Raw genomic sequence first — 16485 nt, 5'->3', positions numbered from 1 at the left:
CCTTCCTTCCTTCCTTCCTTCCTTCCTTCCTTCCTTCCTTCCTTCCTTCCTTTTTTCCTTCCTTCCTTCCTTCCTTCCTTCTTCAACCCTTAACTTCTGTGTATTGGCTCCTAGGTGGAAGAGTGGTAAGGGTGGGCAATGGGGGTCAAGTGGCTTGTCCAGGGTCACCCAGCTAGAAAGTGTCTGAGGCCGGATTTGAACCCAGGACCTCCCGTCTCTAGGCCTGGCTCTCAATCCATTGAGCTACCCAGCTGCCCCTCTTCCACATCTTTCTACAAATGAGCCAGAAAAGGATCTCGCCGCACTCTGGGAGACTTCCTCTGCTGCTTTCACTATTTCACAGGTGCCCAGGCCATTCTCGGGGCCATCCATTGAGCTAGCCAGCCCCAGAGAGCTGCTGAGAGAGCAAACCTGCCTCTGAGGTCCCAGGCAGAGAGTCCTTCCAGGATTCCTGTTCTTCCTGACCCCATAAGCAGCTCCCATCTCTCTCTGGGGGTAAAGTTTTAGGGGACCCCCATCTTTCACCCCCCTCCCTCCCCCACTTCTTCTCTTCCTGTTTCCTCTCAAGAGCCTGGCAGGGAAGGTCCAAATTCATCCTGGAGAAAACCACCATTTCCTCGGCTCCTTGGTGGGCACCCCTGTTGGCCAGCCTGCCAGGCTCTGCTTCTCGCATGATTTTTCTTTTTCTTTTTGCTCACTCTTTATGAATAAATGCTAAAAGGAATCATTATTAGGACAGAGAGAGAACAGGAAGTCTACAGAAGCCTGCCCCAGTAGCCCACAACACACACGTGTGCACACATATACAGTCCTGCTGTGCATGGTGAAGCATGAATCCTAAGCAAAGACTAAAGGGGGGCCGGCTTCTCCCTGTGTCCTGAGGCCGGTTTGTAAATTATGGAAATAATCTTTCCTATAGGACCCAAAGCTGGCAGAGGGATGCCTGGCCATGTACCAGTGTGTGTGTGTGTGTGTGTGTGTGTGTGTGTGAGAGAGAGAGAGAGAGAGAGAGGGAGGAAGAGAGAGAGAGGGAGAGAGAGAGACAGAGAAGGAGACAGACAGAGACAGACAAAGAGACAAAAAGACAGACAGAGAGAGAGCGAGAGCAAGAGAGAGAGAGAGAGAGAGAGAGAAACAGATAGAGGAGAGAGAGGGAGAGTCAGACAGAGACTGACAGAGAGAGAGAGAGAGAGAGAGAGAGAGAGAGAGAGAGAGAGAGAGAGAGAGAGAGAGAGGCCTGGCATGACTGTTCCTGGCACAGTGTCAAACACAGCTGTAGGAGGTAGGAGAAGACTAGAAGGTTCTGCTGGGCGTCAGCCTGCTTCAGTTCTCCCAGCTCCATCATTCACACAGTGTATGTTTAAAGAGACCCTGCCAGATGCTTGTACCAACAGGAAAACTGCCCTCGTATCTGCTTTTTCCAAGCTCAATCAGGCAGGCATGGCTGTCTCCTGGTGCCCCCTTGCTTTCCCAATCAGCAGATTTGTATGTAAATAGAAGAGGGGCCCCTCCTCTCCCTGGCCTCCCCTCAGCATCCTCCAGGCACCAGCAGCAGGGGCGGCAGCTCCACTCTCCCCACGGTTTTTTCTTGGCGAAAGGTTCACTGGGCGGATTCAGATGGAGGAATAGGCTTTGCCCATTGGTGCTTTGGTAACCAGGCAACAGAGGGAGAGGCAGAGAAGAGGCCAGCAACAGAGCTAGATGGGACGCTGGGAAACCTTTGAAATTTGGTTTTGATTCAGAAGCCTCCATGGGGAGGACGATTCCCTCCGGGCAGTCAGCAACCACAACAAAGGGTGACAAATGGATCGGTGACCCAAAAAAGGTTCAGAACCTCTGGCCTAGCTGATTTCCAAAGTCCCTTCTGAGCTAGCCCTGATGTATACCAGAGTCCCTTAGATGCCTCAGGGCTGCTGGACTGAGGACAAAGGAAACCAAAAGATAGGCAGCGCAGCCTAACGGAGAGGGTGAGCTTCAGTCAGTAAGGCTTGGATCCACCTGGGAAATCTTCTGACTGTGGGACCCTGGACAGGTCACTTTACCTCTGGGGTCTCAGGCAATCCTCTGACACCTCATCTGTAGAGGGCGTCTCCTCATTGGTGTTCTCTGTTACCAATGATATCACTATGGAGAGTGGGGTGACAATGAAGAATTGACATGGGGCAGTCCAGAAGCAGCTTTATGACCCAGAGGTAATGGGACAGACTCAAGATGCAACCCTCTTCTAGGTGGCAAGAGGCAACTAATGCTCAAAGAAGGTTGGCTTTGGAGTCACAAGACTTGGGTTCAGATCCTGCTCTGCTTCCTACTATCTCTGTAATCTTGGTTTGTGGCCCTCAGTTTCCTCTTTTGTAAAATGAGCGAGTCCCTGGGCCTCCAACTTCAGCTCTTTGACTCTTGGAGCCCCATCACTGTGGTGAGGGGAAACAAAGAGAGTCAATGATCCAGGGAAGGAAAGAGAGGTGAAGAGTACTCCACAGGGTGGTGCAAGCCCGGGAAGATTTGGGGAAACAACGGAGGGTGTTTCTGAACTGACTGTGGGCAACAGCAAGGCCACCAAGGAGAAAGATCCCAGGATCCTAGGTCTAGACAGAGAAGAGACCTTAGATGCCATTAGGTCCAATCTTCTCAATTTAGAGAGAAGGAAACTGAGGCACAGACAGGTTAAGTACTTTTTTCAGGGCCAAGATTTGGCCTGGGTCTTCCTGCCCTAGCCACTACACCATGTGCCCATCTGGAGAGCTGGCACCAATGGCTCTGTGGTTGGCCATCAGCAGCACCATTTTCTGTGCCATCATCCAGCTTTTCCATTCAGTCACCAGCCCCTGGCTTGGACTCTATTGTTACTGCTCATGCCTGGATCGAGCCAAATATCTGGAAGATTATAATATATTGTATTATATTATCATTATAATATATTACATTGTTATGATTATTATATATCACCTGACATATATTGTATAGGTGATATATAGTCCATGTGATATTATGCTATTTTATTATAACACATGGCATTATAATATAACTTTATATTATATATATTACGTTTTTGTTCTTTATATTGTGTTATATTATAAATGACATTAGATTATTGACCCTATCCCATTCTATCCCATATTAGACATCAGATGACATTATATTATCATGTTGTTTTCCATCGCACGATATATTATGTTGTATTATGCTAGATTTTCAATCATCTCATCTCATCTCATACATATAACATCCCCTATGATATATCTTTTAGCATGCAGTATTATATTATTTTAAATTATATAAATTCATTTACTGTTTTCAAGTTTAGGAGATGCCTTACAGAATGATTTCATCTGATTTTCCTAATGCTTAGTCAACCCATCAGCAAGTATTGACCAATCAATCATTTACTATGTGTTAGGCATCTTGCCCTGAGTGAGGACCTTATTGTCCAGCAGGGAAAGACAGCCTGCGCACTTGGGTTGTCTGGGAATTTACCCATAGATCCAGGGTGATCTGGAGGGCAAGGCACTGGCAGCTAAGGTTCAGCAATAACGCTATGACGCAGATGCTACAGATGGAGTTATTTCAATTTTGTAGAAGAAACTGAGACTCAGCAGGGAAAGCGGCACATTTCTTGAGCAGCAGAATGGGAGAAAAAAATCGTGTGTTGGACTTGGAGTCAGGAGGCCAGGGTTCGAATCCTGTCTTTTCTGGGGGTGGGCTCAATGACCTCTTCTAGTTCCAAATCTGCAATGGCAGGGACTTACCTCTACCTCTATGAAGGTGTGTAGCCTCTTGCAGCTTGAAGCAAAGGTTTCTGTGGTGCCACATTCAAAGTACAATAGCTTATTCTTTAACCTAGGATGCAAAATAGAAAAATGGAGCTTATTCAAGATAGCCTTGACTCAGTCTTAGATAGCCCCAGATGATAACTGGATCTTCAGCATTCGTGGAAGGAATGACAGACAGTCATGGAAAGAAAGTATGCTCTTCCTTGGAAAGCAGCCTGGGGAAGAGCCCCTCTCCCCTTTCTCCAGTTATAGCTTTTGTGTCCTGAAAACCCTAGAGCTTAAAGTGGTTATCGAGTCCATTTCCATGCATGATAGACTCCCATTATGTCACCAACCCAACAAATGTCCTCTAGCTTCTGCTTTTATGCCTTCAGGGATGAATAGGTCACTCCTCACAAGGCAGGCCATTCCATCTTGAGACAATCCTAATTATTATGAAGGTCCTTAGATTAACCCCAAATTTGGTTTCCTTTCATTTGAACACATGGATGCCATTTAATTTCTCCAAAATTCAAGCTGAATGAATCTAACTTATTAGATCTGGGAAGCAAGAAAGAAAATGGTTCTAATTCCATTCTGTCTCTAATGAGCTGGGTGATCCCTACAGTTATCACTTTAAGCCTCAGTTTCCTCAGATGTAAAATCAAGGATCCAGATGAGATGATCTCTGAGGTTCTATTCCAGCTGGGAGATGATGTGATTGGATTCCTTGGAGATGGATCTTATCCCAACTTCCCCTTTCTTCTTGGCTCCAGACCAATGTCCAGAGTCCTCCAACTCAATAAACTGATCAATCAATAAACAGGTAAGCATTTATCAAGAATCAGTGTTAGAGATACAGAGAAAAAGGGAAGACTATTTCTGCCTTCAGGGAGCTAACATTCTATTAGGAAAACAACGTGCACACAAATAGGTAATTGTTCTTTAAAACCCTCAGTTAGGAGGAATTCCAGGTGAACTGGAACAACCTCCAGGAATTGATGCAGAGTGAAAGGAGCAGAACCAGGAGAAGGTTGTACACAGAGACTGATACACTGTGGTAAAAGCGAATGTAATGGACGTCTGTACTAGCAGCAAAGCAATGACCCAGGACAATTCTGAGGGATTTAAGAGAAAGAACATCATCCACATTCAGAGAAAGAACTGTGGGAGCAAAAACACAGAAGAAAAACAACTGCTTGATCACATGGGTCGAGGGGGATATGACTGGGGATGGAGACTCTAAATGATCACCCTAGTGCAGATATCAATAATATGGGAATAGGTTCTGATCAACGATATATGTAAAACCCAGTGGAATTGCACGCTGGCTATGGGAGGGGGTTGGGAGGATAAATAGGGCTAAGGGACTTGGCTAGGGTCAGACAACTAGTAACTGTCTGAGATTGGATTTGAATTCAGGCCCTCCTGACTCCAGGCCCAGCACTCTATCCCCCGTGCCACCTAACTGCCTTAAATTATACAGAACACTGGCATCTATGTGATATCTTGTCATACAATTGATTCTATCCTGTGGGAGATATGAAAAGCATGCCAATAATATACATATATGATTTATTCTAAACTCTTTGTCATCAACAAAACATTTAAAACCACAACTATTTTAAAAATAAATAAAAAATCTTTACCTTCTGTTTTAGAGTTGTTGCTAAGTATCAGTTCCAAGACAGAAGAGGGGTAAAGGTGAGGGAATGGGGTTTAAGTGACTTGCCCAGGGTCACACAGCTAGGAGGTGTCTGAGGTCACATTTGAACCCAGGACCTCCCATCTCTAGTCCCTAGCTCTCTCTCTATCCACTGAGCCATCCAGCTGCCTCACAAATAATTTTTAAAAATCATACATGAAGGGGCAGCTGGGTAGCTCAGTGGATTGAGAGCCAGGCCTAGAGACAGGAGGTCCTAGGTTCAAACCCGGCCTCAGCCACTTCCCAGCTGTGTGACCCTGGGCAAGTCACTTGACCCCTATTGCCCACCCTTACCAATCTTCCACCTATGAGACAATACACCGAAGTACAAGGGTTTAAAAAAAAAAGAGAAAAATCATACATGAAATCAGAAACACTTTTTTAAAACCAAAAGCATATGTTAATTTTAAGAGGAACTTGAATAAAAACCTGCTCTTGGCTTTTGTGTCTCCTTCCAAAGTTTTTCTTCCGGGCTTCCCCCTCCACCCCAATTTTGGCACTGTCATCACCACTATTATTTCTGCCATAGTCTTAGTGTGTATACCATTTGCACTCTGCTTTCCTCATTCTTCATTACTTTAGATAAACCTTCTCCCTTGTTGTTCGCTAACATAGTTATTTCTTAGAACAGAATTCCATTTTCTCCACATTTTCCAAGCATTCGAATCCTGGCTTATTTTGGTTGCTCCTTTTATTCTGCTATGACAAGTATGCTGCTAGGAATATTTTTGTAAAGCAAAGTCTTTAAAAAATTGTTTTTCTCTCCACCAATGATATCCTGACCCTATAGCAGATAAATCCCTGGATCAAAGTGGCTTAACGTTTTCTAGTCTGTTTAAGATGGCACCAGTTCACAGTTCTACCCACAATGCAATAGCATTTTCACTTAAATGATTTCACTTAAGATGGGCACACTAAGATGGCATCTCCCAGTTATCAGTTTTCTGGTTCTTAGTTTGAACAGTATTTTGAAGCCATTAATAACATGTTTCTCATTGGATCACTTATCCATTGAAGAACGGATCCCACATTGACACAATTAATGCCAGTTCATTATGAATTTGGGGATGCCACATTTTTATTAGAAATAATAGAGAGAATGATTTTCCCCAAATCTGTTTTTTTTTCTTTTTCTTTTGTCTATGTTGCTTTTTTGTAATTGTTTAAGACCACTTGGGAGAGCCCAATCTGGCATCAAACCCCTTCCTGGCCAGAGGGGAGGCTGAGAAGCCTGTCTTTGGGAGCTTGAACCATGGAGCGAACAGAGCCCGGGGCCAGGAGACAGAACACCAGCTCTGTCACTTTCTGGTTCTGTGGCATTAGGCGGGTCATCCAACACAACCGTGAGCCTTGATTTTCTCTTTTGGCAAACAGAGAGAGTAATGCCCGCCCTCCTTACCTTCCGGGGTTGTTTTAAGCCTGAAATGTGATGATGTATAGGAAAAGGCTTTGTGATTTTGCCCTATATAATTACAGGGGATTAAACAGTGGATTTGGATTTAGACCTGGAAAGGTCATATAAACCACAAGAGTTAGGGTTATCTTTTCCAAGCAATTCATTTCTTCTTCTTAATTCCTCTCTTTCTCCCCACATGGCCAACATTGACCAAGCCCTGGTTGGAATCTGGGTATTATCCTGGACTTCCTCCTCTCTCTCATCTTCCACTTCCAAACCAATGGCCTGCCCCTCGGATGCCTTTCTTTCCTCCTGGGATCAGGAGAATGGTGATCAGTTTTGTAGCTGCTGACTCACAGGTTAATGATTTGTTACCATAGAGGAAGAGACCTCCTACTTCAGACACTTGCTGGCTGTGTGACCCTGGGCAAGTCCTTTAGATTTGCTTGACCTCAGTTTCCTCACCTGTAAAATGAGGGAGTTGCACTTGATGGTCTAAAGCAATGGTTCCCAAACTTTTTTGGTCTGCTGCCCCCTTTCCAGAAAAAGATATTGCTTAGCCCCCTGGAAATTAATTTTTTAAAAATTTTAATAGCAATTAATAGGAAAGATAAATGCACCTGTGGTCATCACTGCCTCCTTGGATCACTGCAGCACCCACCAGGGGGCGGTAGCGCCCATTTTGGGAATCACTGGTCTAAATTCTCTTCCATTTCTATGTCCATGATGCTATGGCCTTATGACTTTTCCTTAGAGGGTTCCCAGTATTCTGTGGTTCAGTATTGTCCTTCAAGGGTCAGCTCTTCCAGGTGGGAGGTTAAGACACTCTGGGGGCACTGAGGACTGACTGAAAGGACCTAAGAGAGGAGGAGCTTCCCTTGAGGCCAGAGATGTGTGGGTGAAACTCATTTTCTTTTCTTCTCTTTTTTTATGGTGAATTTTTCTATCCCCCTTGGAGGCCTTCATGACCCATGACATATTGGAAAACAAGTCATCAGCAAAACAGGCAGAATTTCCCCTTAAGCAAAAGTTTCGAAAGTCAGAATGTCCAGCCTAAATCAATGCCAAGCAAAGAGAATAAAAAAAATCAAGCTGCTGAGTGGACACAAGTCCCAGAACATCAGAAATAGAAGGGACCTCAGGGCCATCTCATTCAACTCATACATAGTTGAGAGGATTCCCTACTTTGTTATCTGTAACTAGTAGTCAGTCAGCCCCTGTTTGAATATGTGTAAGGACGGGGAACTCACTACCTATCCGGCTAGCCCCTTCCACTTTGGGATAGCTCTCATCATAAGGAAAGTTTTACTTGGAGTCAAGTCAGAATTCATCTCTTTTCAATTTCTACCCATTACTTAGTTCTGCCCTCTGCAGTCAAGCAAGACAAGTTGAATCCCTTTCCCATGACATTCTAAGCACTTAAAAGACAGTTATCATGTCCCCCCAGAGTCATCTTTCCTCCAGGCTCAATAGGACTCTGCCAAGATTCCACATTTACATACAAAAGTGAATTCATTTCTCAGGAACTATTTTTTGGGTTGAAGCCAATATATTCTAGTTAGGAACGGAAGGACCCAACACCCATGGTCCTCTGGTATAATGGATACCTTCTGACCTCCTCCTACTAGACCCCCTTTTGTGTCATTGCCAAGGTGAATGGATAGATTTAGAGCAGTTTATCGGAAGGCATTGTTTCATCCTGGGAAATATTCCTGGGAAGTTCCACCTAGTCATTTTCAACTCCCAGTGATGGTTGGCTGGTTCCATTGAGCAGGCTAGCAGAAAGGTTAGTCCAGGACCTTCTGATCTTGGTTCTCATAGTGGTCCCCAAACTCAGCCAGATGCTAGTGGTTTTTCAGAACCCAAATCCTAATAACTAGAACAATGGAATAAAGGTAGAAGATCACATTCAGCCTTCAAATTGTACTCTAAAGCAATACTCATCAAAACTATTTGATTCTGGGGGGCAGCTGGGTAGCTCAGTGGATTGAGAGCCAGGCCTAGAGACAGGAGGTCCTGGGTTCAAACCCGGCCTCAGACACTTCCCAGCTGTGTGACCCTGGGCAAGTCACTTGACCCCCATTGCCCACCCTTACCAATCTTCCACCTATGAGACAATACACCGAAGTACAAGGGTTTAAAAAAAAAACAACTATTTGATTCTGGTGAAAATAGAATGAAACAGACTAAACAAGGAAGGGTTGGGTTTCATATGGGTCCTTTTCTATTCCCTCACACAGCTAGCTGGCACCCTGCTAGAGAGTCTAACCATCACTCCTTGCTTGGATTTCAACAAAAGCCTTCAAAATGGTCTCCATGCTTTAAGTCTCTCCTCCAATCCATCCTCCACTCACCTACTGGACTAGAAGCTCCTTGAGGGCAGGGGTTGTTTCATTTTTTGCCTTTGCAATCCCAGCGCCTAACACAGTGCCTGGTACATCCCAGGTGCTTACTAAATGTTTGCTGATTGATCGATTTGGAGAAAGATTCCATCTCACTGGGGAGGACCATCTTGGCAGGAGAAGAGATGGCAGAGGAAACACTTAGAGAGAGAAGATGGAACTTTCGATTTCTAGCCCAACAGACACATGAGATTCCAGCTGACTCAGCTTGGCAGATGCTGCTAGCATTCATCTCTGCCAACAGTGTAAAAAATGTCAACCACAGGCAAACAAAAGAGGAAATGGAAGAATTCACTTTGTTTAGGGACTGGAGGAAACTCCTCTGCCAGACCTACAAGAGGCCGAGTTCCCTCAAAAGGATCATGTTTCTCTTTCTTCCCATCTCTCTCCTTCAAAGGAGACAGAGGGGGTAGCTAGGGAGCCTAGTGGATAGGAAGCCAGGCCTCGAGATGGGAGATTTTGGGTTCAAATCTGGCCTCCAAAACTTTCTAGTTGTGTGATCCTGGTCAAGTTATTTAACCCCCATTGCCTAGCCCTTACTGCTCTTCTGCCTTGGAATCAACATTGTGTATTGACTGTAAAATGGAAGTTAAGACCTTCCTTCCTTCCTTCCTTTCTCCCTCCCTTCCTCCCTCCCTCCTTCCTTCTCTCTCTCCCTTCTTTCCTTCCTCCCTCCCTCCCTTCTTTCCTCCCTCCCTCCTTTCTTTCCTTCCTCCCTCCTTTCCTTCCTTCCTTCCTTCCTTCCTTCCTTCCTTCCTTCCTTCCTTCCTTTCTTCATATTCTCATACCATAGTAGAGGAGACTTTAGGGGTGGGGAAAGTCCTTGAACTCAAAGCAGACATGGGGCCTCCTATTTGGACTTGGAATCAGGAAGATTTGAGTTTGAATCCTGCCTCAGATTCTGTCAGCTCTGTCACCCTGTGCAAGTCAGATCTGTACAATGAGAGGCTTATGCCTGCTTCTAAGGTCCCTTTTACCTCTAAATCTATTATCATATCCTTCTGTGATCTGGATAGACAGAGCTTGCTACAGAAGGACAACAGAGAGTAGAGGGTTCAAGAATTATTTGGTGGATTTTGGCTCTCACATCTCCCAGACGAGCTATTCTTCATCATCATGGTCATAATAACAAACGTTAGGTGAGTGCCTCCTGGCAGATGCTGTTATAAAGTGGGGCCTCCCCAGTAAGGTCCTGGCTTTTAGATTTGATGCTTTGATTAAGGGTAGATGAAGAAACAATGGATTTGGGGGACCGAGCATCTGGTTTGAAATTATGCCTCTGGGACTTACTACCGATGTGACTTTGGGCAAGTTAATCCATTTCCACAGTCCTCAGTTTCCTGATGTAGGCTCAGAGTTGGGAAGACTCATCTTCATGAATTCAAATCCAGCTCAGATGCTTACCAGTTGTGTGACCCTGGGCAAGTCACTTAACCCTATTGACTTCAGCTTCTTCATCTGTAAAATGGGCTGGAGAAGGAAAGGGCAAACTACTCCAGTATCTTTGCCAAGAAAACCTCCAATGGGGTCATGAAGAGTTGGACACAACTGAAAATGACTGAACAACATCAACAAATGAGGGCTTGGACCAGATGGACCCTGAGGTCCTTCTATTTTTAGATAAGATCGCATGACCTTATATTATTTAACCCTTGCCCTTCAGTTTCCTTATCTGTAAAATGAGATAATAAGACTAGATGGCTTCTGAGGACACTCCTAGCTCGATTCTGGGTCATTTCAGCTTTCTTGGCCTTGGTTTTCCCATCTGCAAAATAAATAGTTTAGGTCTAGTCCCTTCCAGCTCTAAACATAAACATTAAAAAAATATCCTTACCTTCTGTCTTAGAATCAATACTGAGTCTTGGTTCCAAGGCAGAAGAATGGTAAGTCTAGGCAATAGAGATTAAGTGACTTGTCCAGGATCATACAGCTAGGAAATACCTAAAGCTATATTTGAACCCAGAACCTCCTGTCTCCAGGCCAGGCTCTCTAACCACTGAGCCACCTAGCTGTCCTTAGCCATAATCCTCTGATAAACACTCCTCTGTCCACTTTACCATCAGTCACTAAGGAAGTCGTTCTGCTCTTAAACTTGGCATTTGTCCACTTCACTTCTGGGACGGGCAATCACCGGATTACTCACCCCACAGATCCTGGGAGGTCCACCCCGGGCTGCCAGCATTTTTTGGATGAAGCTGTGCCAACAGTGTTTGAATGGTTTTTGGAATGCTTCCTCATCTTCTCCCCCTGCCCTGTTCTCTTCCTCCTCCCACAATCGCCTTTCAATCGGGAATGACTAACTTTCTACACGTTGGCCAGACCTTACTTGTCTGCTCTTGGCAAACTCACCCCCAAGCTCTAACCCTAACCCATATGGTCCACCCCTTTGGGCAGAAGAGCCATGACTTGTGTCCTACAGTAATCTTAGTTGAAGACTATGGTGCTAGCTAACTGTGAGTCTGTTTTTCTGTATTCTCCTTTGGTTTGCTCTCCAACCCTTAAAAAGCCACCAAAACCATCCACTCTTTGGATTTGTATATCTAGTACCTAACACAAATTTTAGGCACTTAAAACATGCTAAGGAAAAGGACTAGCCATGCTACTCTTCCACTCAAAAATGTTCTGTAGCTCCCTATTGCTCCCACAATAAAAGTGGCCCAACACGGAAAGTCCTTCCACAATTTGGCTTCAACCCCCCTTTTCCAGTCTTATTTCACACCATTCCCTTCAGTTCCAGCCAAATCGGATGACTATTGACATTTCATCTCTCACCTCTGGGTATTCACTTAAGTCGTGGCCTCCTTCCTCGCCTTTGATGGTCAGCATCCTTACCCTCTCTTCTAGGTTCAGCTCAGGTGTGACCTTCTCTAGGAAGCCTTCCTTGATCTCCCTTATTTCTACCTTCTCTCCGATAGTTAACATTTGTACGTCCTGAGCACTTTACAATGATCATCTCACTGGATCATGACAATGAGGTACTGCTGTTCAGTTGTTTCGGTTGTTTCTGATTCTTAGTGATGCCATTTGCAGTTTTCTTGGTGAATGGTTGGCCATTTCCTTCTCCAGCTCATTTTACAGATGAGAAAACTGAGGCAAACAGGGTGAATTGACTTGCTCAGGCTCACACATTTAATAAATGTCGGAGGCCAGATTTGAACTCAGGAAGATGAGTTTTCCTGACTCCAGGCCCAGTATATTATCCACTGTAGACACAATAAATACTTAATAAATGCCTGATGGTGGGTTAATCAACTAATGTCATTGCATCCCTGTAGTCTAGCTTAGTGCTCCTCACAGAGAAAGCACTTCATGAACATTGGTTAAATTGAACTTAATTGAATGCTGAAACTGTGATAATAGAAAAGACCTTTGCTATGCCACCAGGAGAACTTTATCTCGAGAAAAGATGATGGTGATGCACTTAGAGAATAATGTGCGATATCTAGAATGAATTTATATTTCTCTTAGTTGTAAAAGGAAAATAGCAACAATTCTAGGAAAGTTGAAAAGGAAAAAAAAAGTCTTTTGAATAAGATCCTGGTAGAATGGTTGCCATTTGTGGTGATAAGAGGACTCTCTTCTTACTAGGAGGTGGGGCCTCTGAGGGAAAGAGGAAGAATTCTGGAACTGGAGGCAGGAAGGCCTGGATTCAAGTCCTGCCCCTAGCTTGGACCCTATGTCAATGGCTTCATCCGTTGGAAAGGATTTCTTTATCTGGAGAATGAAGATAAAGCCTCAAGTGACTTAAGTGCATTTTATAAAGTTTTAATCTTGCTTCACTGAACAGTGTGGAAGCTCTGAACTCCAAAAGGAATTCAGAAAATACTCAGGAACTGCTATTCCAAATGACACAATGGAAAGAGCAGTGCAGAATCAGAATTTGGGTTCAAAGCCCACCCACTTCTGGTACTTTTAGGTCTTGGAGAAATCTTCCCAAGTCTTGGTTTCGTCTTCTGTAACATCAGAGGGGCTCGTGGATGGATTCTAAGGTCCTCTCCAACTAGATCTTTGAGCACTGTATCATTTGGAAGGGATGGAAAACTTTATAAAATGCCTGTATTATTCTAGGCCATAACAAGGGCCTCTTGGAATTAAATTGCACAGTACTCAGCTGAATAAATAAAAATAGGAGTAGCAACTTCGTGGCAGGGGAAACAGAGATTTGGAGTCAGAGGATGAGGGTATGAAACTTGCCTCTGCTAATTACTTCCTATGGGACTCTGGAAAAATGACTTATTACATTCTCTGGGCCTTAGCCTACCTCATCTGTAAAAAGAGAGTTGGCCATATAAGCTCAAATATTCATAGCAGTATTTATTTTTGTGTGTATGTGTGTGGAATCAAAGAACTAGACAATAAAGTAGATGGCCATTGCCTAGGGAATGGGTAAACACACTGTGGTATGTGAATGTCATGGAATGCTACTGTGTTGTAAGAAATGGCAGACATGATGAATTCAGAGAAATCTGGGAAGAATTACATGAACGGATCCTGAGGAAAGTCAGCCAACTCAAGAAAACAATACATATGATGACCACAAAATAATGAAAAGATGAAGTGCGAATGCTGCCAAATTACAAAGAACAAACCTGGACCCCCCAAAGAAGGTAAGAACCCTACCTCTCCCCACTCCTCAGCAGAGGTGGGAAGTTCATAGATGTGAAATATCACACATATTTTCATATTTTTCAATATATTGATTTGTTGTGATTTTTTTCTCTTCCTTTTTTTCTTAAAAAATTTTTTTTGTGGGGAGAGGGAAGGGATTGGATACAGGGGAAAAGTTGGATGATCCCCAAACAAAAAAATGTCAACACACTTTTATTTATTTATTTTTAAAAAGGAGTTGACTAGGTGATCTCTGAGATAACTTCCAACTCTAGACCTGTGAGCCTATGATTCTAATTTAACAATGGAATTCAATCATGACAATATACATAAATATATTTCAACTATACATTGTGTATATAAATGCACGAAAGTGTGTGTGTGTGTGTGTGTGTGTGTGTGTGTGTGTGTGTGTGTGTGTGTGTATTGACTAGGTGGTGCAGTGGATAGAGTGCCCAGCCAGGAGACAGGAAGACTTATCTTTCTGAATTTGAATCCAGGCTCAGATATTAACTGTGTGATCCTGGGCAACTCACTTCACTCTGTTTGCCTCAGTTTCTTCTTCTGTCAATGAGCTGGAAAAGGAAATGTCAAACTACTCTAGTATCTAGTCAAACCAAGAAAAACCCAAATGGGGTCATGAAGAGTCAGACACAACTAAAAAATGACTGAACAACAAAATGCAATCTACACACACATATACATACATATATATGTATGTCTAATAGACATGATACCATAACTCAACAAACTTCGGGAAGGTAAGGGAATGTGATGGTGGCCAAGGACTTAAAGTCTTGCTGGGGACTGGCTCAAGTCTAAAGGGGGGGAAGTTGAGGACCCCTCAGGGATGTTTGCAATTTCTCTGTGAACCTTGATTTAAGACTATCCCCTTGTAAACATGTGGACCAAGGGGAAGTGTGGTTCAGTGAGAAGAATATTGCATCTGAAGTCAGGAGATCTGGATGTTCAAATTGTTGTTGTTGGACTCTTCATAACCCCATTTGGAGTTTTCTTGGCAGAGATACTAGAGGGGTTTGCCATTTCCTTTTCCAGTGAGTTGCCCAGGGTTACAAAGCTAGCACAAGATGGAGCAAAAAATAGTAAACTAGGACATAAGGAGATATCCAGGGCTGTTGTGACCCTTACAAAGGGGTAAGAGTAGGGCGATCCCTTCATACATTAGGGAATTGGCATGTGCCTTTCTGAATGGTCCAGAGAAGCTCCACATGAACAGAAAGTCCATTGGAGACATTAGCAGGAACTGTATAGATTCAATGTAGTGCTTGGACAAATGGAGGTATCTTCTATGGTGCTCCATGACCCCTAGTGGCCATGGAAGATGGAAGGGCCCAGGACCATCAAGGCATGCCAACATGTACAAAATAACTCATGAGAGTAGTTATAAACAAAATGTTTGCCCACTTCGTGCTGCTCCCAGGTGCTGTTGAGGACACGGTCAAGGAATCTCAGAGTTGATGGAACCTCAAAGTCACTTCAATTCTCTACCTCCCCCTTAGTGCAGGAGTCCTTTCTCCAGCCCTGCTGCCATCTGCGTGGGACACACGGATCTCTTTCAGCTGCTCTTGTCCATCACCATTACTGTTACCACACATAATCCACTCCTCCCCCTCTGTTGGCCTTCAAGTTTCACTGTCCATTGGAATGGCACAGAAGGACACTGAGATGCCAAGCTGTGGTCAGGGTAATCTTTCCCAAGGGGCCTCAAAAACTGAACACCAAGCCATCAGGAAGGAGGCGTTAAAAATAGCTGTTTTGTTCTTTGAATATCACTCCTGTGACCACTGAGCTTGCCAATAGATCTATCGCAGTTCAAAGTATTTAAACTTCAAGGGGTTTGTATGCCCAAGTCTCTCCTGAATATTTTCCAAAGTTGGGAAGAGCTCAGTGCTCAAAGGTTCAGAGAAAAGCTGGGCCAATGGATGACAAGGGAGATGAGGCAAAACTAAGGAAAACAGAAGAGGAAAGAAAGACACAGGGAATGGAGAAAGAGCTAAAGCAAAGTTAGATAAAGATGGAGAGAGGAAGGGCAAAAACCAACCCCAACATTGTTTTGGGAGATGTTCCGGGCCTTTTTTTTCTTTCTTTCTTTCCTTCTTTCCTTCTTTCCTTCTTTCCTTCCTTCCTTCCTTCCTTCCTTCCTTCCTTCCTTCCTTCCTTCCTTCCTTCCTTCTTCCCTCTCTCCCTCCCTCTTTCCATCCCTCCTCCTTTCCTTAATTTATAACATTCCAAATGTTTAAGTTTTTTATTGAATGAAGTTATTCATATTTATGTAAGAGCAATATGTTGCCACACATTTTATCCATTTCCAAAGGGAGTGAGTTAGCACTATGTATTCTTCTGGTACTTCTCCAATATGGCAAAGATTCTTCAGCTTATTGATTTGGAGATTCTTTTCATCAATCAGATAGCAACCCCTCCTTAGTCTTTGGAAGTTGTGGTGTCAGACATTGGCCACCCTGAGATCAACCTAGTGAGGCACCTCTAGAATACAGCAAGGCTGGTTCTTAGATAACAGATAGAATTGATCACTGGGTTCCTACCTGAAGACTTTCTGGTCCATTGGGATCTTTTAGAGATTATACTCCCTTGGGTTAGAATGCA

At 43.9% G+C, this 16485-nt stretch overlaps 1 protein-coding gene across 1 annotated transcript in view; it reads right to left on the bottom strand.

Moving 5' to 3' along the window:
* DGKG (diacylglycerol kinase gamma) overlaps positions 1–16485 on the bottom strand; it is a 250772-nt gene that overhangs the window by 61625 nt on the left and 172662 nt on the right. The window contains 1 exon segment of the mRNA XM_044675638.1: positions 3747–3837. Within this exon segment, the coding sequence (XP_044531573.1) occupies positions 3747–3837 (91 nt within the window).

This window comes from Gracilinanus agilis, chromosome 4 (assembly GCF_016433145.1).
Source record: "Gracilinanus agilis isolate LMUSP501 chromosome 4, AgileGrace, whole genome shotgun sequence".
Lineage (NCBI taxonomy): Eukaryota > Metazoa > Chordata > Mammalia > Didelphimorphia > Didelphidae > Gracilinanus > Gracilinanus agilis.
The sequence above is the reverse complement of the archived record's forward strand: the minus strand, read 5'-3'. Positions and strand labels throughout refer to the sequence as shown.